Here is a 22133-nt window from a genome sequence, read left to right as displayed (position 1 = left end):
ATCAAAACATTTCTAGCTTGAACGTGGCGCAACAAGCTGTTGGTTGTTTTGGTTGTCAAATCATTCTAGCCTTTTGCTTGCTAGAAATAGGCTCACCGAAACTTGCTTGCATAATACAGAACACGGGTATGATTGGCAAAGAAATGGGGAACTAAAATTGCAATATTGACCATTTACATTTAGCACCTGTCGTGCTGTTTGTTCTGTTTCTAAAGAGTTGTGAATTATTAAAAAAAAATAGAATAATCCAATTCACTTGAAAGGAAGCATACTGGTCGACAGCTGTTCAAAATCGCATCAAAAACACCGTGCAACGCAGTGCCAGCTGTCAAATTAGAATTATTGTAGCTGTATTATAGCAGTTTCAACTTGGTCAGCTCAACGGTTTTCGACAAATTGTAGTTGCAATCATTCGTAGCAAGCACGTCAAGCAACGCATCAGACATTTTGTGAACAGAAACGCAGGTGTGAAGAGTGAAAAGACGTACATTTTGTGGCGGTATTTTACAGGATTCCTTTATATTCACTGTAACGCTCAAAATGTATTCCATAAAGGGGGCAAACATATGCATCCTGTGTGAAAAAAGTGGCAAAATCATAGAAAAAATAGCAGTGAAGACCAATCGAATAACGATTGGTTCATACCCGCTTAACAATATTCGATTGCACACGGTAAATGCAGAGCGGCTGCATTGTAAAATTTTCGCAGATTCGTCAAATTCGGTATGTGGGATAAATCGGACCACACATCCATCTGATGCTTATCTGATGTGATATGCGTTTCATTGCTTTTCAGGTATCCATCGTCAATTATTCCAAGAGCAATCCTGTGCGTGTGAATAATTGTAGTGTGAATTCGAGGTACACTCTACATGACAACGATAAATTTCAAGTGGCCGGCTGCTTGTTTTTGTGGAATTTCGATCCTGCAAACATCAAAGGAGTTCCCAAGTCGAGGAAGCGTACAATCCAGCAATGTCGAAGAAAAATGATCACGCTGAAACGGGTACGAAGCACTGGGGATTTCGAAAAACATAGCTGCGTAATAGTACGTCGGTCGGTTAGCTTGATGTTGGATGCATACAGGAAGCGCAGAACAATTCACAGGTACGAACTTTCATACTCACTGTTTGCTAGCAACCAAGAACGTAAATAGCAGCTACGCGGGAGCAGTGCTTATTCTGTGACCAAACTTTTCTAGCCAGCCCAACTGCGTAGAACTGTTGTTAGGAAACCTTCAAAAACGTCTGTCAAAACACATTATCCGGATTTCAGTTTAGATGTTACGTATTTGCAATGTTGTTTTAACATTTTAAGCAGAGTTCTTCTTGTTGGTTTATTATATATAAAACATTCTTTTTGTTTAGCACTATGTCCGGACAATCCATGTGCGGAGCAAACATATCATCCAAACCGTGCATACAAAATGCATCCGAGAATGATAACGCACACGCTGCAGTCTGTACGCCATCAGCCGTTAATACTACTCAACCAAATTTAACTCCCCTCGTAACACCGCACACTGAAAAGGAAAATATCATTCCTGCTAATATGCAACATTTGATCACCGGTGATCTAATGAATAAATCGCATACACCCGTATCATCTAAGCGACGACACTTGGCTTGCCATACGCCTGTGTCTCATTTGATTGATTTAACGACGCCGCCGGCCAAATCCCGGGCGACAAGCACTGCGCGTAAAGCATTATCTGGTAAAGCAGCCCAGCCTCCACGGTTGCTAGATGTTGTGGACATTGTAACGCCCAGTCCAAAGAAATTCAATAAGACGCCAATTTCTGTACGAAGCACGACATCAACGCCAAAAACAACTTTATTAAAATCGGCCATTAAAAATTCACGAATACATGAACCAGAGTCTAAGAAAACGCCTCTATCTTCTGCATTCGTGAAGAAAACTCCAAATGTGAAATCGAATACGCCGCGTGTAAATACACCCAAGCCTACGCCTGTTGGCTACAAGAGCTCGACGGGTAAAATAAGAAACCATTTAATATCGACACTAAACGACAAAAAGACAGTTTCTGTGAGCAAAACCGATTCTCCAGTAGCACGCATAAATTTGGAAGAAACCAGCAAACGTTCAACACCAAACCTTAGAAAAAGACCCAGCGCAACTACGCAGAGTCGAAGCGTTTGCGTTACTCCTAAGGGCGAGCTTCTGGAACGATGTAATATTCAAACACTTGATAACGTCGTAAGTTTTGCGAAGGCTGAAAGGAACGCTGTAGTAGAGAGTCCCAGCGTTGTGCCGATTATTGATGTGCAATCAATAATAAAGAAACCAAATCGGACGACGCAAATAAGATCCGCCAAGTATTCTGATATAACTCCTCATGAGTCTTTTGCTGACGGAATGCCAGTTGCTGCTATAACGTCGGAAGAAAATGTGATAGCGTTGCAAGTCGAGAGTAGCATTTCAACGACATGCAGCTTACTGGAAGATGAGTTAAAATGTTTGAGCAATATGCCATCAAATGCTAACTCTAATCGCAATTCTTGTTCATCGATCAAAGCTGCACATTGCTCTGGATCATATCAGAAGACACGAAAAACTATGAATGATATTAGTAGCAGGCTACCGGGAAGTCCTTCACGGCCCTTAAGCCGTAACAAGTTGATTCAAAGTAACATGGAATCGCTCAAAGATTTGACAAAAGACAACGGTATGATTGCACTTCCTACAATTACTATTTCTGCAGAAGAAGATCTCGATAAAAATGAACTGCTCGTAGAAAGTGATTTGAATCTACATCTCCTGCAAAACGATACGGTCAATAACACTCCTGAGCTAAGAAATTCTTGGCGATATACTCGAAATCGAAATATCGGCAGCGCTTTCACATCGTTAAATGCATCGCAACCACAGCTAGATTTGACCGCAGAGATAGATGAAAGTTTAGTAATTACAGAAGATGAAGAAGCTGTAATTGAAAATAATGAGCTTTATAACCTGGAATGTTCTAATTCACATTCGTCGACGAGAGAAGAACAAATGATTACACATAATGCTAGCATGAATGATCGCAAAACAGCTCAAATCCCAGAAACAACCACCGAAACAACATCAAATTTGCTTTCCAGAAGGTATGCCAGAAATTTATCCGAATGGTTGGTGAGATAACTGTAAACTAATATGTTACTTATATCTTTTCAGTTTTGGTGCGGAACTAACTTCTCTTAATGTTGATACTTTTTCTGATTATTCACCAACTAATACGAATTACGGTATCAATGGAAATGCTGCGGAGCAAGAGTGAGATTAACTTTATACATAAATCTGCAATACATTCTGCAAATAGTTTCAATATTGTAATTGCTATTCGTTATATGCTTCTTGCAGGGCGAGTATTTACACAACGAATGAATTCAATTTGAATATCTCAAAGCACATTACCAGTAACATGGAAAAGGCCGCCAGGGAAGTAGACGAGATTCCAGGATCGCTGACATCAGGTGTTCCTGAAATAGTTGACGAAACTACTTCAGATTTGCACTCTCAGAGGTAGGACGGATATTTTATCTTATCTGTTACATTCACATTTGTAACATTGTGTATACGGAAATAATTTTTTCTTTAGTTTGGATGAAGAGTCAGTTTCTAGTAACGCTGTCAACAACTTTGAATGTTCAGTAACTGAGCAGGATCAGGTGCAAGAAGAAGCAGCCGAGAATGGGTAAGTTAAAGATAAAAATAAGTGAACACAACTAATAACCTCACCATTATATACTGCAACTGTTTAATGATTCGAATAGAGCCGATGATTCCATGGATAATGTAGAACCGATTTCAACATCGCAGACTTCAGAAATGCCAGAAACGATGGACGAAACCACGTCAGTTTTGCTCTCCCAAAGGTAGGAATAGGCATTTTTAGGATGATTATTGATGAAATCTTGAGTCCTACAGTATACTGAAATATATACTTTTCTTTCAGTGTTGCGAGTGAAGAACGAACATCAAGCGTTGCTGACAACAAACCTGAATGTTCTGTACGCGTGCAAGAACAGGTCCAAGGAGATGCCGCAAATCAAGAGTAAGTTTATTTTGAAACATAGCTGTACGTAACAAGAAAAGCTCAGCATTCTAATCTACAATTGTTTTATGATTCGAATAGAAGCGATGATTCCATGGATAACGTAGAACAAATTTCAACATCGCAGACTTCAGAAATGCCAGAAACGATAGACGAAACCACGTCAGTTTTGCTCCCTCATAGGTAGGATAGGCATTTGTAGGATGATTATTGATGAGATCTTGAGTCATGCAGTACACTGAAATATATATTTTTCTTTCAGTGTTGCGAGTGAAGAACGAACATCAAGCGATGGTGAAAACAAATCTGAATGTTCTGTACCCGTGCAGGAACATGTCCAAGGAGATGCCGCAAATCAAGAGTAAGTTCATTTTGAAACATAGTTGTACGTAACCAGAAAAGCTCAACGTTCTAATCTACAATTGTTTAATGATTCGAATAGAGCCGATGATTCCATGGATAATGTAGAACAGATTTCAATATCGCAGACTTCAGAAATGCTAGATACGATAGACGAAACCACGTCAGTTTTGCTCTCCCATAGGTAGGATAGGCATTTGTAGGATGATTATTGATGAGATGAGATCATGCAGTATACTGAAATATATATTTTTCTTTCAGTGTTGCGAGTGAAGAACGAACATCAAGCGATGCTGACAACAAATCTGAATGTTACATACCCGTGCAGGAACAGGCCCAAGGAGATGCCGCAAATCAAGAGTAAGTTCATTTTGAAACATAGCTATATGTAACAAGAAAAGCTCAGCATTCTTATCTACAATTGTTTAATGATTCGAATAGAGCCGATGATTCCATGGATAATGTAGAACAGATTTCAACATCGCAGACTTCAGAAATGCCAGAAACGATAGACGAAACCACGTCAGTTTTGCTCCCTCATAGGTAGGATAGGCATTTGTAGGATGATTATTGATGAGATCTTGAGTCATGCAGTATACTGAAATATATATTTTTCTTTCAGTGTTGCGTGTGAAGAACGAACATCAAGCGATGCTGACAACAAATCTGAATGTTACATACCCGTGCAGGAACAGGCCCAAGGAGATGCCGCAAATCAAGAGTAAGTTCATTTTGAAACATAGTTGTACGTAACCAGAAAAGCTCAGCATTCTAATCTACAATTGTTTAATGATTCGAATAGAGCCGATGAATCCATGGATAATGTAGAACAGATTTCAACATCGCAGACTTCAGAAATGCCAGAAACGATAGACGAAACCACGTCAGTTTTGCTCCCTCATAGGTAGGATAGGCATTTGTAGGATGATTATTGATGAGATCTTGAGTCATGCAGTATACTGAAATATATATTTTTCTTTCAGTGTTGCGTGTGAAGAACGAACATCAAGTGTTGTTGACAACAAATCTGAATGTTCTGTACCCGTGCAAGAACATGTCCAAGGAGATGCCGCAACTCAAAAGTAAGTTCATTTTGAAACAAAGCTGTACGTAACCAGAAAAGCCCAGCATTCTAATCTACAATTGTTTAATGATTCGTATAGAGCCGATGATTCCATGGTTAATGTAGAACAGATATCAACATCGCAGACTTCAGAAATGCCAGAAACGATAGACGAAACCACGTCAGTTTTGCTCTCCCATAGGTAGGATAGGCATTTGTAGGATGATTATTGATGAGATGAGATCATGCAGTATACTGAAATATATATTTTTCTTTCAGTGTTGCGAGTGAAGAACGAACATCAAGCGATGCTGACAACAAATCTGAATGTTACATACCCGTGCAGGAACAGGCCCAAGGAGATGCCGCAAATCAAGAGTAAGTTCATTTTGAAACATAGCTGTACGTAACAAGAAAAGCTCAGCATTCTTATCTACAATTGTTTAATGATTCGAATAGAGCCGATGAATCCATGGATAATGTAAAACAGATTTCAACATCGCAGACTTCAGAAATGCCAGATACGATGGACGAAACCACGTCAGTTTTGCTCTCCCATAGGTAGGATAGGCATTTGTAGGATGATTTTTGATGAGATCTTGAGTCATGCAGTATACTGAAATATATATTTTTCTTTCAGTGTTGCGTGTGAAGAACGAACATCAAGCGATGCTGACAACAAATCTGAATGTTACATACCCGTGCAGGAACAGGCCCAAGGAGGTGCCGCAAATCAAGAGTAAGTTCATTTTGAAACATAGCTGTATGTAACAAGAAAAGCTCAGCATTCTTATCTACAATTGTTTAATGATTCGAATAGAGCCGATGATTCCATGGATAATGTAGAACAGATTTCAACATCGCAGACTTCAGAAATGCCAGAAACGATAGACGAAACCACGTCAGTTTTGCTCTCCCATAGGTAGGATAGGCATTTGTAGGATGATTATTGATGAGATGAGATCATGCAGTATACTGAAATATATATTTTTCTTTCAGTGTTGCGAGTGAAGAACGAACATCAAGGGATGCTGACAACAAATCTGAATGTTACATACCCGTGCAGGAACAGGCCCAAGGAGATGCCGCAAATCAAGAGTAAGTTCATTTTTAAACAAAGCTGTACGTAACATGAAAAGCTCAGCATTCTAATCTACAATTGTTTAATGATTCGAATAGAGCCGATGATTCCATGGTTAATGTAGAACCGATTTCAATATCGCAGACTTCAGAAATGCCAGATAAGATGGACGAAACCACGTCAGTTTTGCTCTCCCATAGGTAGGATAGGCATTTGTAGGATGATTATTGATGAGATCTTGAGTCATGCAGTATACTGAAATATATATTTTTCTTTCAGTGTTGCGAGTGAAGAACGAACATCAAGCGATGCTGACAACAAATCTGAATGTTATGTACCCGTGCAGAAACAGGTGCAAGGAGATGCCGCAAATCAAGAGTAAGTTCATTTTGAAACATAGTTGTACGTAACCAGAAAAGCTCAGCATTCTAATCTACAATTGTTTAATGATTCGAATAGAGCCGATGAATCCATGGATAATGTAGAACAGATTTCAACATCGCAGACTTCAGAAATGCCAGATACGATGGACGAAACCACGTCAGTTTTGCTCTCCCATAGGTAGGATAGGCATTTGTAGGATGATTATTGATGAGATCTTGAGTCATGCAGTATACTGAAATATATATTTTTCTTTCAGTGTTGCGTGTGAAGAACGAACATCAAGCGATGCTGACAACAAATCTGAATGTTACATACCCGTGCAGGAACAGGCCCAAGGAGATGCCGCAAATCAAGAGTAAGTTCATTTTGAAACAAAGCTGTATGTAACAAGAAAAGCTCAGCATTCTAATCTACAATTGTTTAATGATTCGAATAGAGCCGATGATTCCATGGATAATGTAGAACAGATTTCAACATCGCAGACTTCAGAAATGCCAGAAACGATAGACGAAACCACGTCAGTTTTGCTCTCCCATAGGTAGGATAGGCATTTGTAGGATGATTATTGATGAGATGAGATCATGCAGTATACTGAAATATATATTTTTCTTTCAGTGTTGCGAGTGAAGAACGAACATCAAGCGATGCTGACAACAAATCTGAATGTTACATACCCATGCAGGAACAGGCCCAAGGAGATGCCGCAAATCAAGAGTAAGTTCATTTTTAAACAAAGCTGTACGTAACATGAAAAGCTCAGCATTCTAATCTACAATTGTTTAATGATTCGAATAGAGCCGATGATTCCATGGTTAATGTAGAACAGATTTCAACATCGCAGACTTCAGAAATGCCAGATACGATAGACGAAACCACGTCAGTTTTGATCTCCCATAGGTAAGATAGGCATTTTTAGGATGATTATTGATGAAATCTTGAGTCCTAAAGTATACTGAAATATATATTTTTCTTTCAGTGTTGCGAGTGAAGAACGAACATCAAGCGATGCTGACAACAAATCTGAATGTTACATACCAGTGCATGAACAGGTCCAAGGAGATGCCGCAAATCAAGAGTAAGTTCATTTTCAAACAAAGCTGTATGTAACAAGAAAAGCTCAGCATTCTAATCTTCAATTGTTGAATGTTTCGATTAGAGTCGATGATTCTATGGATAATGTATTCCACTTGGAGACATCTAAGGTCACCCCCAGTAACAAAGATATTAAGGACGTGGAAGATAACTCATGGTCACAGACCTCGCGAGTTTCGGAAATAGTTGTCTCTACTACATCAAATTTGCTTTCCCAGAGGTAGGATAGAAATTAATAGGATCTTCATGTATGATTTCTTGAGTAATGCTGCTACAACAGTAAAGAATACTATTTTTTTTTAGTTTGCATGAAAAGCCGGCTTCAAGCAATACTGACAACCACTCTCAATGTTCAGTAACTCAGGAGGAACTGGTACAGAAACATTCTTCGGATAAAACGTAAGATATATATAATTTTTTTAAATTTATTTTAATAAGTTTGCGGAATATTTAATTTAAATATTCTAATTTGTATGTGCCTAATCGTTGCAGGATGCCGGAAAGGGCTGGTGAAATTGTGCAACATTTCCAGAATTCAGTGCAAAGCGTTCGCTGCGAGAATAACGATAGAAAAATTGAAGAGATATCAGGAATGGAACTTAAAAAATCATCTACAACTCCAAAAGTCTCGAAACGGCGCCTCTACAACAAAAACGATTATTTAAGTTTAACACCCAGCCACATGTTAGAATCCTCACAAACAGCGTATGTTGCAGTACCAAATGAGTATCCGATTTTGTTGAAGACCAAGAAAAAAGAAAAAAAGTCTCATGATGTCGGAAACCAAATTCGCGAAAATCGCCCAAAAAGAGCTTGTCGTCTGAAGATAACAAATCTTTCGGAAGAGTTTCTTGCAGGTAATTCTCCTGCATCAAAGTTTGTTGAACCCAAGCCCGAGATTACAGAAAACAATGATACGTTTGCTGCAAATGACGGAGAGTCTTCATGTACTCAGAATGAAAAATCAGAGACAAGTATTACCCAAAACAGAACTGTTGATCTATCTGTTGCAGGAGCGAAGAAATCGGAAGCAGATTTGGCACAGACTTTGGATGTAGCAGCAGTAGAAAATAGCCGAAAAGAAAAGGAGGAAACAACCGTATCGAGCATTGGCCGTGTGCAAAAGAAGGCTCTTGTTGAAGAATCTACCATTTCAATAACACCTGTTAAAAAAGGTAGAGGCCGAAAAAAAGTGGTAGAAGTGGAAACTGATTCGATGGCAACGGACGGCAAGAAAACCCAGGGAGATAAACCATCAGTTGGAAGAAGGGGCCGAGGCCGAAAGGAGGTTATTCTAGAAGAAACATCAAGTACTACTAGTACACCAATTAAAAGAGGTCGTGGCAGAAGAGCAAATGAAACGGTTAAGGAAGTGACTGAAACTGAAAAACCGTTGAGCGATGCCCATAAAATTGTTGATCTGCATGCTGATGAAGATGATCGGAAAATGGAGAATACACCAATTGGACAAGCTGCTGAATTAGTAGAAACTGATTCGATGGCAACGGACGACAAGGACACACAACAAGATAAACCGTCAGTTGGAAGAAGGGGCCGAGGCCGAAAGCAGGTTATTCTAGAAGAAACATCAAGTACTACTAGTACACCAATTAAAAGAGGTCGTGGCAGAAAGGCAGTTGAAACGGTCAAGGAAGTGGCTGTTTCTGAAAAACTGTTGAGCTATGCCGATAAAATTGTTGATCTGCGTGCTGATGAAGATGATCGGAAAATGGAGAATACACCAATTGGGCAAGCTACTGAATTAGTAGAAACTGATTCGATGGCAACGGACGACAAGGATACACAACAAGATAAACCGTCGGTTGGAAGAAGAGGCCGAGGCCGAAAGCAGGTTATTCTAGAAGAAACATCAAGTACTACTAGTACGCCAATTAAAAGAGCTCGTGGCAGAAAGGCAGTTGAAACGGTCAAGGAAGTAGCTGTTTCTGAAAAACCGTTGAGCTATGCCGATAAAATTGTTGATCTGCGTGCTGATGAAGATGATCGGAAAATGGAGAATACACCAATTGGACAAGCTGCTGAATTAGTAGAAACTGATTCGATGGCAACGGACGACAAGGATACACAACAAGATAAACCGTCGGTTGGAAGAAGGGGTCGAGGCCGAAAGCAGGTTATTCTAGAAGAAACATCAAGTACTACTAGTACGCCAATTAAAAGAGGTCGTGGCAGAAAGGCAGTTGAAAAGGTCAAGGAAGTGACTGAAACTGAAAAACCGTTGAGCGATGCCGATAAAATTGTTGATCTGCGTGCTGATGAAGATGATCGGAAAATGGAGAATACACCTATTGGGCAAGCTGCTGAATTAGTTGATTCGATGGCAACGGACGACAAGGATACACAACAAGATAAACTGTCGGTTGGAAGAAGGGGTCGAGGCCGAAAGCAGCTTATTCTAGAAGAAACATCAAGTACTACTAGTACGCCAATTAAAAGAGGTCGTGGCAGAAAGGCAGTTGAAAAGGTCAAGGAAGTGACTGAAACTGAAAAACCGTTGAGCGATGCCGATAAAATTGTTGATCTGCGTACTGATAAAGATGATCGGAAAATTGAGAATACACCAATTGGGCAAGCTGCTGAATTAGTAGAAACTGATTCGATGGCAACGGACGACAAGAACACACAACAAGATAAACCGTCGGTTGGAAGAAGGGGCCGAGGCCGAAAGCAGGTTATTATAGAAGAAACATCAAGTACTACTAGTACACCAATTAAAAGAGGTCGTGGCAGAAAGGCAGTTGAAACGGTCAAGGAAATGGCTGTTTCTGAAAAACCGTTGAGCGATGTTGATAAAATTGAGTCGGAAGATGAAAGAAATCACATTGTTGATCTGCGTGAGGATGAAGACAACCGGAAGATGGAGAATACATCAAGTGGTCAAGCTGCTAAATCAGTAGAAAGTGATTTGATAGCAACGGACGAAAAGGACATACAAGATAAACCGTCGGTTGGAAAAAGGGGCCGAGGCCGAAAGCAGGTTAATCTAGAGGAAACATCAAGTACTACTAGCACGCCAATTAAAAAGGCTCGTGGCAGAAAGGCAGTTGAAACGGTCCAGGAAGTATCTAATGAAGAAATACCAAGGAGAACACGCGCTAAACGGAATTAAGCATAAAGAGATGAGTATGCGATTATTTGCTCGTTTGATTAACAATTTCATAGCTTAAGATTCTGTGTTGTCATTTTGCTTAGTGTACTGTTATTTTATATGACCATAATGTCTGATAAAACTTAATAAATTAAACAAAAGATTAAGATGGCAGCTTATTTTTAAGATTTATTAATAAGCTGCCATTTCTGCATTCCTTGACTTGATTTTAATTGCGCCAGCGCGGATACAAATATATAAAATTCAGTGACACTGCTCGTTAAGGCAAGAACTAAAAAGATAATGAATTGTTATCGTAACATACTTTCGAACCATCCACATTTTAAACCCTCTTTCATGTTTAATTTTCTTTACAATCACATTTACTGTCAAAATAATTGGATGTTTGACGCTTATATGACCGTTGGCTTTCATTTTGTTAATTGGGTATGCGTGGGTACGAGTTTGCATTTGCGTTTAGATCAGCTGTGAGATGCGACGCGGGCCAAGCAAGTACAAAGTTGTTTTCATTTTCCGGACGCACTTGCAAGGAAAGAAAAGTGGAAAATAGATCAATTTGCCTGTAATAGCGAATGGTTACCGGTGGGGTCAAGTACATGGAATAGTTGGCAATAACAGTGCGCGTGTATTTGGCATACCGATCAGCAAGTGCGTTTGCCCCGCAGTTGGGGCGTTCAATTCCTTTGTCATCGTGCGTAGAGATAGCGATGGTGTAGGAAAGCAGCAGCCATTTGGAAGGTCGCTTCTTTTTACCCCGTGCTCGTTGTCGTTGTTCGTCCGCTTTCGCGCTTTTGTTTATTGAACTATAGTTTGTTTATCCTGTGGTGTAGTGTGTGTGTGTTTTTTTTTTGTACAATTTTCCATTCCTGTGCGATCAACGTTACTGTTGAAAAAGGGGAAACAAAATGGCCTGGTCGCAAAAGCAATTCATATTCGCCCTCACCATGGTGGTGACGGGCTCCATCAACACGCTTAGCACAAAGTAAGTGAATATGTTGTTTCGTGCTATGGTGTCCTTGTTTATATTAGTTTTTTTTGCAATGGTAAACTGAGTTGTGGTTCGTAAATTACAGATGGGCTGATAATATTGAATCCGAAGGCTCGGATGGACAGGTGCGACGGTTCGAGCATCCCTTCGTACAGGCGTGTGCAATGTTCCTCGGCGAGTTTCTTTGTTTACTTGCATTCAAAGCCGTATACTATCATCTGCGTCGCAAGAACGTAAGTAATCCTGGCACTAACCGAAGGGGTCAAACTCGAGGATCGAGCATTATTTTGGACGGCATTTCCAAGCCTTGCCGAATTTGGCATGATTTGAATACTTTCGAAGCATTCCGATGAGCCGGAATCAATTGGAACTCGCTGTAGTGTAATTATTCCCCTACGGCACGCTTATCAGCATTAATGCGCGGTCCTCGTGCTACAGTACTTAATATACACCCTTTTTTATGTGTTTCTCATGCTCCATTTTTTGCTTTCATTGTTTTTCTGGCCTGGTGCACAGAACGGTGCTGAAGATCGGCATGATCTCGTACAGGGCAATCGACAATTCAGTCCCTTCATCCTATTTGTACCGGCTATGTGCGATATGCTGGCGACCTCCATTATGTACGTCGGACTGAATCTCACCTACCCCTCTAGTTTTCAATTGCTGCGAGGTAAGTAAGGCATTGTAAAGATTTTAGAACCAAGCGGCTTTTACTGCGTAGCCAAAGTGCGCTACCAGCGTTAACAGAATCGCAACCGATTGCACAAAGCAGATCAATACCGCTTACGCGTCACATAAACAAATGTAATTATTATGCATACGCCTGCAATAGTGGCGCGATTAGAATGACTCACACTTACATAAACTAGAACCATTTATCGCGATAGATTTTTAATTTGAAATTAAAATATTCTTTTCAAGATTCTTGTACTTAAAAATTTGTACAATTATGATTTTTCTTGTTCGTGAACAAAGCAGATGAAGCCATTTAAAGATCGCCATACTCCTATGGCTACTTGTTGCGAATCCATAGCTACCAGCATTGGACGATTTTCGCTCTTCTTCTCTTCCTCTTTCTCTTTCTCATCGCATATATGTACATTTCTGATTCATTCTTGCTTTGCTTTCCCACACAACAGGATCGGTCATCATCTTTGTCGCTATACTGAGCGTAGCGTTCTTGAACCGGACGCTAGTGAAGCGCGAATGGTTCGGTATTGCTTTTATCATGCTTGGCCTGGTGGTGGTCGGCTTGTCCGATGTGGTATCGAACGATAATACGGGCTCACAGTACACCCGGAACAATGTCATCACGGGCGATCTGCTCATTATACTGGCCCAAATTATAACCGCTGTGCAGATGGTGTACGAGGAGTACTACGTGACCGCGTTAAACATTCCGGCACTGCAAGCAGTAGGATGGGAAGGTAAGCGGGGCCAACGTCCTTGGAACCACCATCATCATCCGGCTCGGGGACTAGGGAACGCCAAACTAACTGTTTGTTCGGTTTGATTGTAGGATTCTTCGGCTTTTCCGTGCTCGGTTCGCTCCTGCTGCCCATGTACTTTATCCACGTGATGTACCCGTTCAACGGCAATGCACACGGCGTGCTGGAGGATTTGCCCGATGCGCTCGCCCAGCTGGCTAACAACTATCAGCTAATAATCGCCATCTGTGGTATGATCGTATCGATTGCGTTCTTCAACTTTGCGGGAATCAGTGTGACGAAGGAAATATCCGCTACCACGCGGATGGTGCTCGATTCCGTTCGGACGCTTGTCGTGTGGATGGTGTCGCTGCTGTTGGTTTGGCAAAAGTTCCATTACCTTCAGCTGATTGGGTTCGCCGGTCTCCTGTTCGGCATGTGCCTGTACAATGATATTTTCGTGCTGCAAACGTATCGGCGTGTCCGGGTGGCACTGTTGCTGCGCATTGGGCGTCAGTCGGGCGATGGGATGAGTGAGGTTATTATCAATCGGCAAGCAGATGAGCCGGATCGTTAGACTGAACAAGAAAAACGGGCTGCTGGTGCCCCGAATGTTCGTTTCTTGTATGTTGTGTAATGTTGTAAGAGCTCTTTGAGCCTGGTACTCTCCGATGTGCGTATCATCATGGAAAAAATTTCTCAATCCAAAATAACTCTTTATTGGTATAGGAATAAACGTGAAACCAACCGAAAGATGTGTTCAGATTATGTTTAAAAAGATGTATGTTTAAACTGCAAATAGACCGGGACAGGATCGTCAGTCACTTGTGCAGTACGAAACTAGTAAAAATATTGCTGTTTAAGTTTTATCGTTATTCATTGGACTTCAATGATTTTGCAAAAGAAAACAGATGGAAAGTTTCATAATTGAACAGTATTCTAACGCCACGTTTAAAAACCCGTCATCCGCGCGACTACTAACATCTCGCCATATATCGCTGTGGTATTACCATAGTTCGTTTGTTTTGCTTTTTGACAGTCGTCGATCGCCCGCTTTGTTGTTAATCGCCTCGTAAGTTGAACCACCATCACATCGTGCATCGTGCTCGCTAAATTTTGCCGTGAATTGTGTTAAATTAAAGCGCCTGAAACATGAAATTCCCCTGGTCTCACACGACGATCGTGGATATGATACAAAATGACCACAAAGTGGAAGAAAAATGTAACGAAGTTACAAGCGGTAAGCATTGTGGACGCGCTCTCTTTGTTCGATCTGTTACACTCTCTGTTTGTGCTTCTCTCTTCGTGTTAGATATTATTGCTGGCAAGCTAAACATTGCCGAGTTTGTTGAAGAGCTAGGCCCAGCACTGACCCATACCGACGTGTCGATACGTGCCAAAGGAACAACGCTCCTGTCCAATGTGCTGATGGATCTTCCCATCGACTGTCTAAACGCGAGTCAGGTGGAGCTGTTGTGTACGTTTTACATCGATCGATCGCTAGATCACAACACTGTAACACCGATGGTACTGTCTGGCATTGATGCACTGACACGCATGGCGCACTTCCCCGACGGTGCTGCCGTACGGTTGTTGCGAGCGCTTTTCGAACGAGTCCCGTGTCAGAGTCAGAAAAAGCCCCAACGCACACTGTACTTCCAGATGATCATCCGGCTGGCGGACCGGAAAACGTCCGAACTGAAGGAGTGGGGCGTAGACTTTGTGTACGGCGTAATCGGCGCGATGGAAGGCGAGCGTGATCCGCGCAACTTGTTGTATTTGTTTGAACATATGCCACCCCTTCTGCAGACCTTCCCATTGTTTCATCTAGCGGAAGAGATGTTTGAAACGTTTGCCTGCTACTTCCCGATCGAATTCCATCCCAATCCAAACGATCCGGTAATGATAACGCGCGAAACACTGGCAGCACTTTTGGCAAATTGTCTGTGCGCCACGGCTGAATTGGCACAATTTGCGGTACCACTGTTGTTGGAGAAGCTCGAGAGCAGACTGATTGTAGCGAAGCTGGATTCGCTTGCACTACTAAGCCGGTGTTTGGAGCTGCTGGATGTGGCAAAAATGGAGGAACATCATGACGCGCTATGGATTGCGTTGCGGCAGGAATTGCAGACGGTTGGGACGAAATCCGCCTCGGAGAGAGAGCTACTAGAGGCGGTGTACACCGCGATACAGTCAATGGTTAAGAATGCTGCCGCCAGTGAGCAATCGGCTAAGGCGTTGCTCGATAAGATACTGCTCAGCGTAATGGGTGGCCTGATGGATGCCAGCTCCAAACAGTTCGAGACGAACCTGCGCGTTGAACTGAGCTGTGCACAGGCGGGTGAGTACTGTGCGGTGTATGTAATAGAAAAATTAAGCCCCATACTGCTCGGTCAGCTGCACGCCGATGGACCGATTGAACCGCGTATAGCGAACGTGCTGGTTGACGCGATACAGCGCCTGTGTGCCGTTTGTGCCCACTGGTATTGTATAGACAAGCTCGACACGGCCATTGTGGCGCAGGTGCATAAAAAGTTAATCGAAATACTGCTCCAGGAGGCGGACACTAGCGAACAGAAACGGTCGGCCCTGATGGCCCTCGCGGCCCTACCGGAAATGGTGACAAGCGAAAACCGTTACGTGGTGTATAGTACGATTGTAAGGATTCTGCTTGCGGCTGGTGATAAGTCACCACAAATGATTGCTGCGGTTCAGGAGTGCTTATTCTCGTTTGCCATCCGCTACCAGCAGGAAGTGAAAACGATCGTGCTTGAGAAGTTGATTACGTACGAATATGCCACAGCTGATCCACCGCTAGTTCAGCTTGTGTTCACAACGCTAGGAAAGTTCATTCTTTACCATGGTTACGTGGATAAAATGATTAAATTTTTCCTTGCAAAAATATTCGATTCTGCTAACGAGCACCTGTCCATCGTTGCTATGAAAACGCTGACGGATGTGGTAGAGAGCGGTAATTGGAGTCAGCTAGCAAAAGGAGAACTGTACGAACAGTATAAACTAATCGATCGATTCTTCGCGTATACCGCAACGAACGACCAGCTAAGCTCCGAGTATCTGCACACGATGGCACATCTGATCGGTGCCGTGGTGAAGCAATTGTCTGTGGAAGAGCAGAAAGATTTAATACTGTCACGATTGCCGACGCTACAGCTTCAACTGCGTGCCAATCTGTACCTAGCATCCGGATTGCTCGGTTACCTCGATCAAAGTGTGCCGTTGGTCGATCACTTTGAAAATCTCGTCACCGACCTGAGCAAGCTGGCACTCGAATCGGACGATGAAAAGGTGCGTGCAGTTTGCAACCGATTGCTTTGCAGCTTGTTTAACCGAATGCCGGACGACGAGCATCATCGCGGTGTCTTGAAACGGTTACTGAAAACTATCCGCGAGCAGCTGAAGAAACACAACCATCAGGCGGTAATGGTATTGGGCTGGGTTGGCAAAGGGTTGATTGCACGCGGGCATGCAGAGGCCGGCGAAATCGTGGACGATCTAGCAGATCTGCTCGATCATCCAACCCTCGGACATATTGCGGCCCTAGCGTTTGAGATACTGTCGATCGAATACCCTCAACTACATCTGCCCCTGTTGCGCAATCTGTTCAAGCAAAAGCTCTTCGTATGGGTTATGAAAAAGCTCGAACAAAAGCTGGAACATTACGTTGAAACGCATCTAAAAGCGTTGGCGTTTGTGCTTGCGGCCACACCGCACACCGTACTGAAAATGAATCTGTCCAAGGTTGGTCCGGTGCTATTGAGGTGTCTCGCACAAGATGACGACAAAACGGTACTGGAAGCGTTAACGATTATGGTGCGCTTTACACGCGAACAGGATCAGTTCGTGCAGGATCATCTCCAAACGTTGATACCGTTGCTGCTTAATCTGACCGCACGCCAGTCAGCGATGGTAAGGGAATAGTGCTCAATATCCGTTGAACGAGTACGCAATAACATTTCAAAATTGTGTGTGTGTGTTTCTTTTACAGAAAATACGTATCTCTGCCCTCGAGTGTCTGCTGTACGTGTGCAAGTATCCAACGTTTATGCTACTTCCGTTCAAGCAAAGTGTACTGCTGAGGCTACAGAAACCGCTGGACGATCGGAAACGCTTGGTGAGGAATGCGGCCGTAACCACACGGCTGCAGTGGTTTGTTGTAGGCACCACCGAGGAAGCGAAGAGCGACAAGTGAGCTGTTACAGTTTCAAACACACACACACACACACACACACACACACACACACACACACACACACACACACACACACACACACACACACACACACACACACACACACACACACACAAACAGGCCTACCTCGGGAAACTGTTCTGCCCAACACACACACACTCCACGGTCACGTGGCATGCATATGCCAAAAATGTGCATAAAATCCGTAATGCATTTTCTACAACGTTTTATTGTCTCGTTGGGGCTTTTGCTACTAATGGCAGTAGTTATCGGAAGAAATCAAATTTCATTTGATAATTGAACACTTCTCCAGAGGCACTTTTCTTTCATTTCTGTTTTTTTTTTGTTGGATGTAATAGTTTTGGAGCGTATCGTTAGAACCGAAATAAAGAACAATATACAGTAGATTATTTCTATTTTATGTTTATATCTTGCTATTGTGTTTAAATCGCTACAGCAAAAATTTTTGATATTCCATTGAAAAACGGAATATGCGATTGCGTGGCGAGACGGTACAGAACATTTTTCAGCTGCACTCGAGCGTTCGAGAGGACGATTATTTGTAGAGCAATGGAGGAGCTTTACAATGGCCTCATTGTTAATCAAAGAAAAGGACTCGCTAGTCATCGGAACAACGATCATGTCATGATAATGACACCGTGTTGATGTGTCCACCAGATGATTCGCGATACTGAAATGGCTGAATACTGTATATTATGTTGTATACTATGAAATGAGTTGCCAGCCCCTGAGGACGAGGTGGGGTGTGCCGCTCGTAGGGGACATTGATCGGTCTTCTAGCGATGCGTGCAAGGATGAGAGATCGTGGCTCTCTCCTACGGACCACGAAAGGTCTCGGACGTGCTGCGCCTAGCGTACATTGTATTTAACGTGTTTTGTGTGCCGATAGTACGACATTAGACCTTGACCAAGATCCAAGTCTTCTGCCGCTGGCTAAGTACACATATTGAACGTAACAGAATAAATAGAGGTAAGTTATATTTATTTCATTCGAACGATCTCACCTTATTCACTATCTCTAATCTCTTGGTTTGATGCTCTTATTTACAAGCACAATAATAATAATAACCATAAAAAATCACTAAAATATAACTTAAAAAAGTGTTCAAAATAACAGAACAAACATACAACGAACGAAAAAAGAAGCATTAGCAAAAATTACCCTGAACAACTTGGATCGCGCCCGTCTAGCTACCCTGTTCGCACTGGGCACGCGCCATTAGGGCCACCTTCTGGGCGCGATTAATCACATCCGGACAGCGCTTCTTCCGCACCAACCGGCAGTCCTGGAAGAAGCCTTCGTTGCGCGGGAATCCGTGGCTCTGGTCGCTGAACGTAATCAGTCCCAGACCCCAGATGCGTCCGCCACGGAACTCACCCTCGTACTTCATACCGTCCGCCCGCCAGAACACACCGTGCCCGTGGAACCAGCCCTGCATGAATTCACCCTCATACCTGTACCATAAATTGTAAAACGTCATTACAATTATCACAATTTGATCTCCTACGCTAGTGTGTGTATGTTTCCGCTTACTTGGCACCATCTGGAAAGCACTGCAAAGGGAAGCAGAAGGAGAACCACTCAGAAGAATGCGTTTTGCTTGTTGGATATTTGGCGCCACGATTGGTCCTTACCATTACTCCGAGCCCGGAACACACGCCATTGCTGAATGCTCCATCGTACCGGGTACCGTCGGAGAACATCATCGAACCCATGCCGTGCTTCTGGCCCCGCTGGTTCCAATCGCCAATGTAACGTGTCCCATCGTCATACCGATAGCCGCCACATTTGACCACACCCGACTGGATACTGTCCATCATTGTTGCTGCACCTGTTCTGGTGTCCTTTGTTCACTGTTACGATTGCCGGCTACAACCTTACTGTTCGTCGTCCAACAGGTTCCCGTGTGTATTCGCACGCTCAGACAACGGATCTGGCTCTTGGGTTGCGTAGTATCAGCTCGACTGCGACCAGAGCTCGAACGTAAATCCGATTTACCGTAACTACCGCGCGATGGATAGTGGTGGGAAATGGATTCTTTGTACGATTTCCTAGATTGATTTTCGCAACCGAAGGGAAAATGCGAGGGAGAACCAAATCTAATTAGTTGCATTTTGCGGGCTTGCTTTGTACCCTCTTCCAGTGTCCTTACAACTACAACTAAACTGTGTAGCTTTCGGAAGTTGTTTTAAAAACTGTACGTTGGAACAAGCAACAACGAAGAGAGGAGCTTCGCCGATCAGGAGACCTCACGAGTGACCTTTCCCCCCGTCAACACTTTTGATTAAGTGCATGAAGGGGTCTTGGATTATTGGATTATGTCAATTGCATATTTTAATTTTGTTGATATTTTAGTGTGTTGAAGAAACATATTTTGATGTTTCAATCATAGTAACTGGGAATTATCAGATATATACACAATATGAGCATAGATCATGGTAGGCTCTCGTATAAACGCAATAAAGAAATCTAATCGGGGACATCTAATGACAGTTAAACAGGCGGGTATCAAAACCCAAACAGGGTAATAGGCCCAGCATCGCGAGAGTAGAAGATATTAAGCACTTTCGATAGTTATAGAGAGTTCTGTTATAGAGAGTGATGTGAACATGATGGACCGAATTAATACATTCCAAAAGTTGAACGATTCCAGCTACAAGATCTGGAAGTCACGGCTTGATATTTTTGCTGATTCGAGATGGATTGGAAGAGGTCGTCAAGGAAGAGCAGCCTGCCCAGCATGATGCTACTTGGATTGTGAAAGATGGTCAAACACGTGCTTTCATCGTCTCTTCCCTAGAGGATAGTCAAATTTTGCACATTATCCATTCAGAAACTGCACACGATATGTGGCAATCGCTGAGAAAAAAAGTGTGCTATTACTGCGGCGCGGAAGGACATTCCAGACTCAATTGTCATAAGCGTGAAAATGATATTAAATTCACCAGGATGGATGAACGTAACAGTGCTCAAGGCAAACAAGAAGAGATGTATTTCAAAGCTGGACCAAAACGAGAAAAAAAAAATTCCACTTTGGTGCCTTCACTCAGGAGCATGGGAATGTTGTCCCTTCAGTGATCGGAAGCCCGTTATCCATGGGTAAACTATGCGACGTAGGCTGTGAAGTAATTTTTCATAAGTATTGTTGCCATATTAAGAAAAATTTAAAAGTTGTACTTCAGGGGCAACTTCGTGAGAATCTATTTCTTCTGTACTCTGATTGATGTAAAAGGACATACCGCCGAAACAGACGCTAGAACAGATCTACACTTACAAATAATCTGAGTTTTAGGCATTAAAAGGCTCTCAACATTGGAAGAGAACTGCTTGGAAGGAACTCCATTCCCCAAGTCGTGGGTACGACAAGACAAGACAAGACAAGAAAAAAAAACCCAACTCTTCCAACTGCTGACCGAAAAATGGTGCTTAATGGTGGCTTTTCCTTCGTTTATAAGTTTATTGTATCTTCCATAAACTGTTTGCATCGCTTAATAACTGCCAATCCAATTTATTTGGCAAGCGAGTGTAAAAAGCGCTATCGGCTACCATAAGAAAAGGTATTAAATGGTGCTGTTGAAATTGAAACTTTACTAGCAAGGCAAAATTATGTCTATTGAAATTTTTAATCTTATGTTGTTGATTAATCTTCTCATAACTTCATCAATTTCCGATAATCAAATAGTTAATGTTTTACAACGTTGTCCGTTGATTTTCAGCATATAGATTTTTGGCCTCAGGGCCAAAACGATCAAGGATCGAGTGTAAAAAAACTTGGACTTGATCGGGTCTTCACAAGGCACGACTGAAGCTCAAATCTCATCCGGGACCGTTCCCCCATAGTGAGGACTCTGAGGATCCTACTACATGATATCAGCAAATCTAGTTAGCCATTCGATTGCCGATGTAACCTCGGAAGAAGAAGGAGAAGAAGATCGGCTAGTACTAAGCGGGTGACGAGATTCTTAGCAGGCACAGTCCTCAACCGATAATCAACGATGATAATTCAAACTGTTTCACTTTATTCCTCGTAACTCCTCAATGCTTGTCATTGATTTGGTGTTACTGAATACACATTTCTGTTCGCACATTACACTTTTCTTGAACGCTCTTCTACGCTAGTTGCTCATGTAAACGAACTCACACCGCAGTTAAACCGGTTACAAATGCGAATCGTCTGCTCCGGTTATGTTTCACTGAGTAGCATAAATGTGTGCTACTGGTTAGTTGGTTGCTTTGCCCACGGTCGTGTTCCATGCAGGGCCCGTTTGTAAGCGAAAAAAGTGCCATTCAGCCTTGCTGCGATCACCATCACCAAACCC

General features: G+C 42.4%; 5 protein-coding genes across 5 annotated transcripts in view; 4 read left to right on the top strand and 1 right to left on the bottom strand.

The window, feature by feature from the left end:
- The window catches only part of LOC126558210 (maternal effect protein oskar), a 91162-nt gene that overhangs the window by 14230 nt on the left and 54799 nt on the right, over positions 1–22133 (top strand). The gene's annotated exons all lie outside the window — the stretch shown is intronic.
- Positions 541–11167, top strand: LOC126565401 (biorientation of chromosomes in cell division protein 1-like 1). The gene is made up of 6 exons (XM_050222578.1): positions 541–723; positions 797–1107; positions 1368–3107; positions 3602–3697; positions 8530–9166; positions 9326–11167. The coding sequence occupies exons 1-6, from the start codon at positions 541–543 to the stop codon at positions 11165–11167; spliced, it is 4809 nt and encodes a 1602-aa protein (XP_050078535.1).
- LOC126558292 (solute carrier family 35 member F6) lies at positions 12048–14165 on the top strand. The gene is made up of 5 exons (XM_050214284.1): positions 12048–12149; positions 12241–12388; positions 12672–12825; positions 13295–13582; positions 13675–14165. Exons 1-5 carry the CDS (start codon positions 12073–12075, stop codon positions 14157–14159), a joined length of 1152 nt encoding a protein of 383 aa, XP_050070241.1. The 5' UTR covers positions 12048–12072; the 3' UTR covers positions 14160–14165.
- Positions 14695–17792, top strand: LOC126556951 (MMS19 nucleotide excision repair protein). Its single transcript, XM_050212528.1, has 3 exons — positions 14695–14822; positions 14895–17509; positions 17589–17792. Exons 1-3 carry the CDS (start codon positions 14735–14737, stop codon positions 17790–17792), a joined length of 2907 nt encoding a protein of 968 aa, XP_050068485.1. The 5' UTR covers positions 14695–14734.
- On the bottom strand, positions 19001–19643 carry LOC126559299 (MORN repeat-containing protein 4 homolog). The gene is made up of 3 exons (XM_050215434.1): positions 19449–19643; positions 19348–19367; positions 19001–19268 (listed from the first exon to the last, which is right to left on the bottom strand). The coding sequence occupies exons 1-3, from the start codon at positions 19632–19634 to the stop codon at positions 19001–19003; spliced, it is 474 nt and encodes a 157-aa protein (XP_050071391.1). The 5' UTR covers positions 19635–19643.

This window comes from Anopheles maculipalpis, chromosome 2RL (genome assembly GCF_943734695.1).
Source record: "Anopheles maculipalpis chromosome 2RL, idAnoMacuDA_375_x, whole genome shotgun sequence".
Classification (NCBI taxonomy): Eukaryota; Metazoa; Arthropoda; class Insecta; order Diptera; family Culicidae; genus Anopheles; species Anopheles maculipalpis.
Note: the sequence above shows the minus strand (reverse complement) of the source record. Positions and strands in the feature narration are given on the sequence as shown.

Coding starts and splice junctions, on each gene's coding strand:
- LOC126565401 (XM_050222578.1), top strand. CDS start 541: ATGTATTCCATAAAGGGGGCAAACATATGCATCCTGTGTGAAAAAAGT. Junction 724..796: donor TCGCAGATTCGTCAAATTCG/GTATGTGGGATA, acceptor ATTGCTTTTCAG/GTATCCATCGTCAATTATTC. Junction 3,698..8,529: donor GAAGAAGCAGCCGAGAATGG/GTAAGTTAAAGA, acceptor TAATCGTTGCAG/GATGCCGGAAAGGGCTGGTG.
- LOC126558292 (XM_050214284.1), top strand. CDS start 12,073: ATGGCCTGGTCGCAAAAGCAATTCATATTCGCCCTCACCATGGTGGTG. Junction 12,389..12,671: donor ATCATCTGCGTCGCAAGAAC/GTAAGTAATCCT, acceptor CCTGGTGCACAG/AACGGTGCTGAAGATCGGCA. Junction 13,583..13,674: donor GCAAGCAGTAGGATGGGAAG/GTAAGCGGGGCC, acceptor GTTTGATTGTAG/GATTCTTCGGCTTTTCCGTG.
- LOC126556951 (XM_050212528.1), top strand. CDS start 14,735: ATGAAATTCCCCTGGTCTCACACGACGATCGTGGATATGATACAAAAT. Junction 14,823..14,894: donor ATGTAACGAAGTTACAAGCG/GTAAGCATTGTG, acceptor TCTTCGTGTTAG/ATATTATTGCTGGCAAGCTA. Junction 17,510..17,588: donor CCGCACGCCAGTCAGCGATG/GTAAGGGAATAG, acceptor TTTCTTTTACAG/AAAATACGTATCTCTGCCCT.
- LOC126559299 (XM_050215434.1), bottom strand. CDS start 19,634: ATGATGGACAGTATCCAGTCGGGTGTGGTCAAATGTGGCGGCTATCGG. Junction 19,368..19,448: donor GTTCCGGGCTCGGAGTAATG/GTAAGGACCAAT, acceptor TTCCCTTTGCAG/TGCTTTCCAGATGGTGCCAA. Junction 19,269..19,347: donor TGCTTTCCAGATGGTGCCAA/GTAAGCGGAAAC, acceptor TTTATGGTACAG/GTATGAGGGTGAATTCATGC.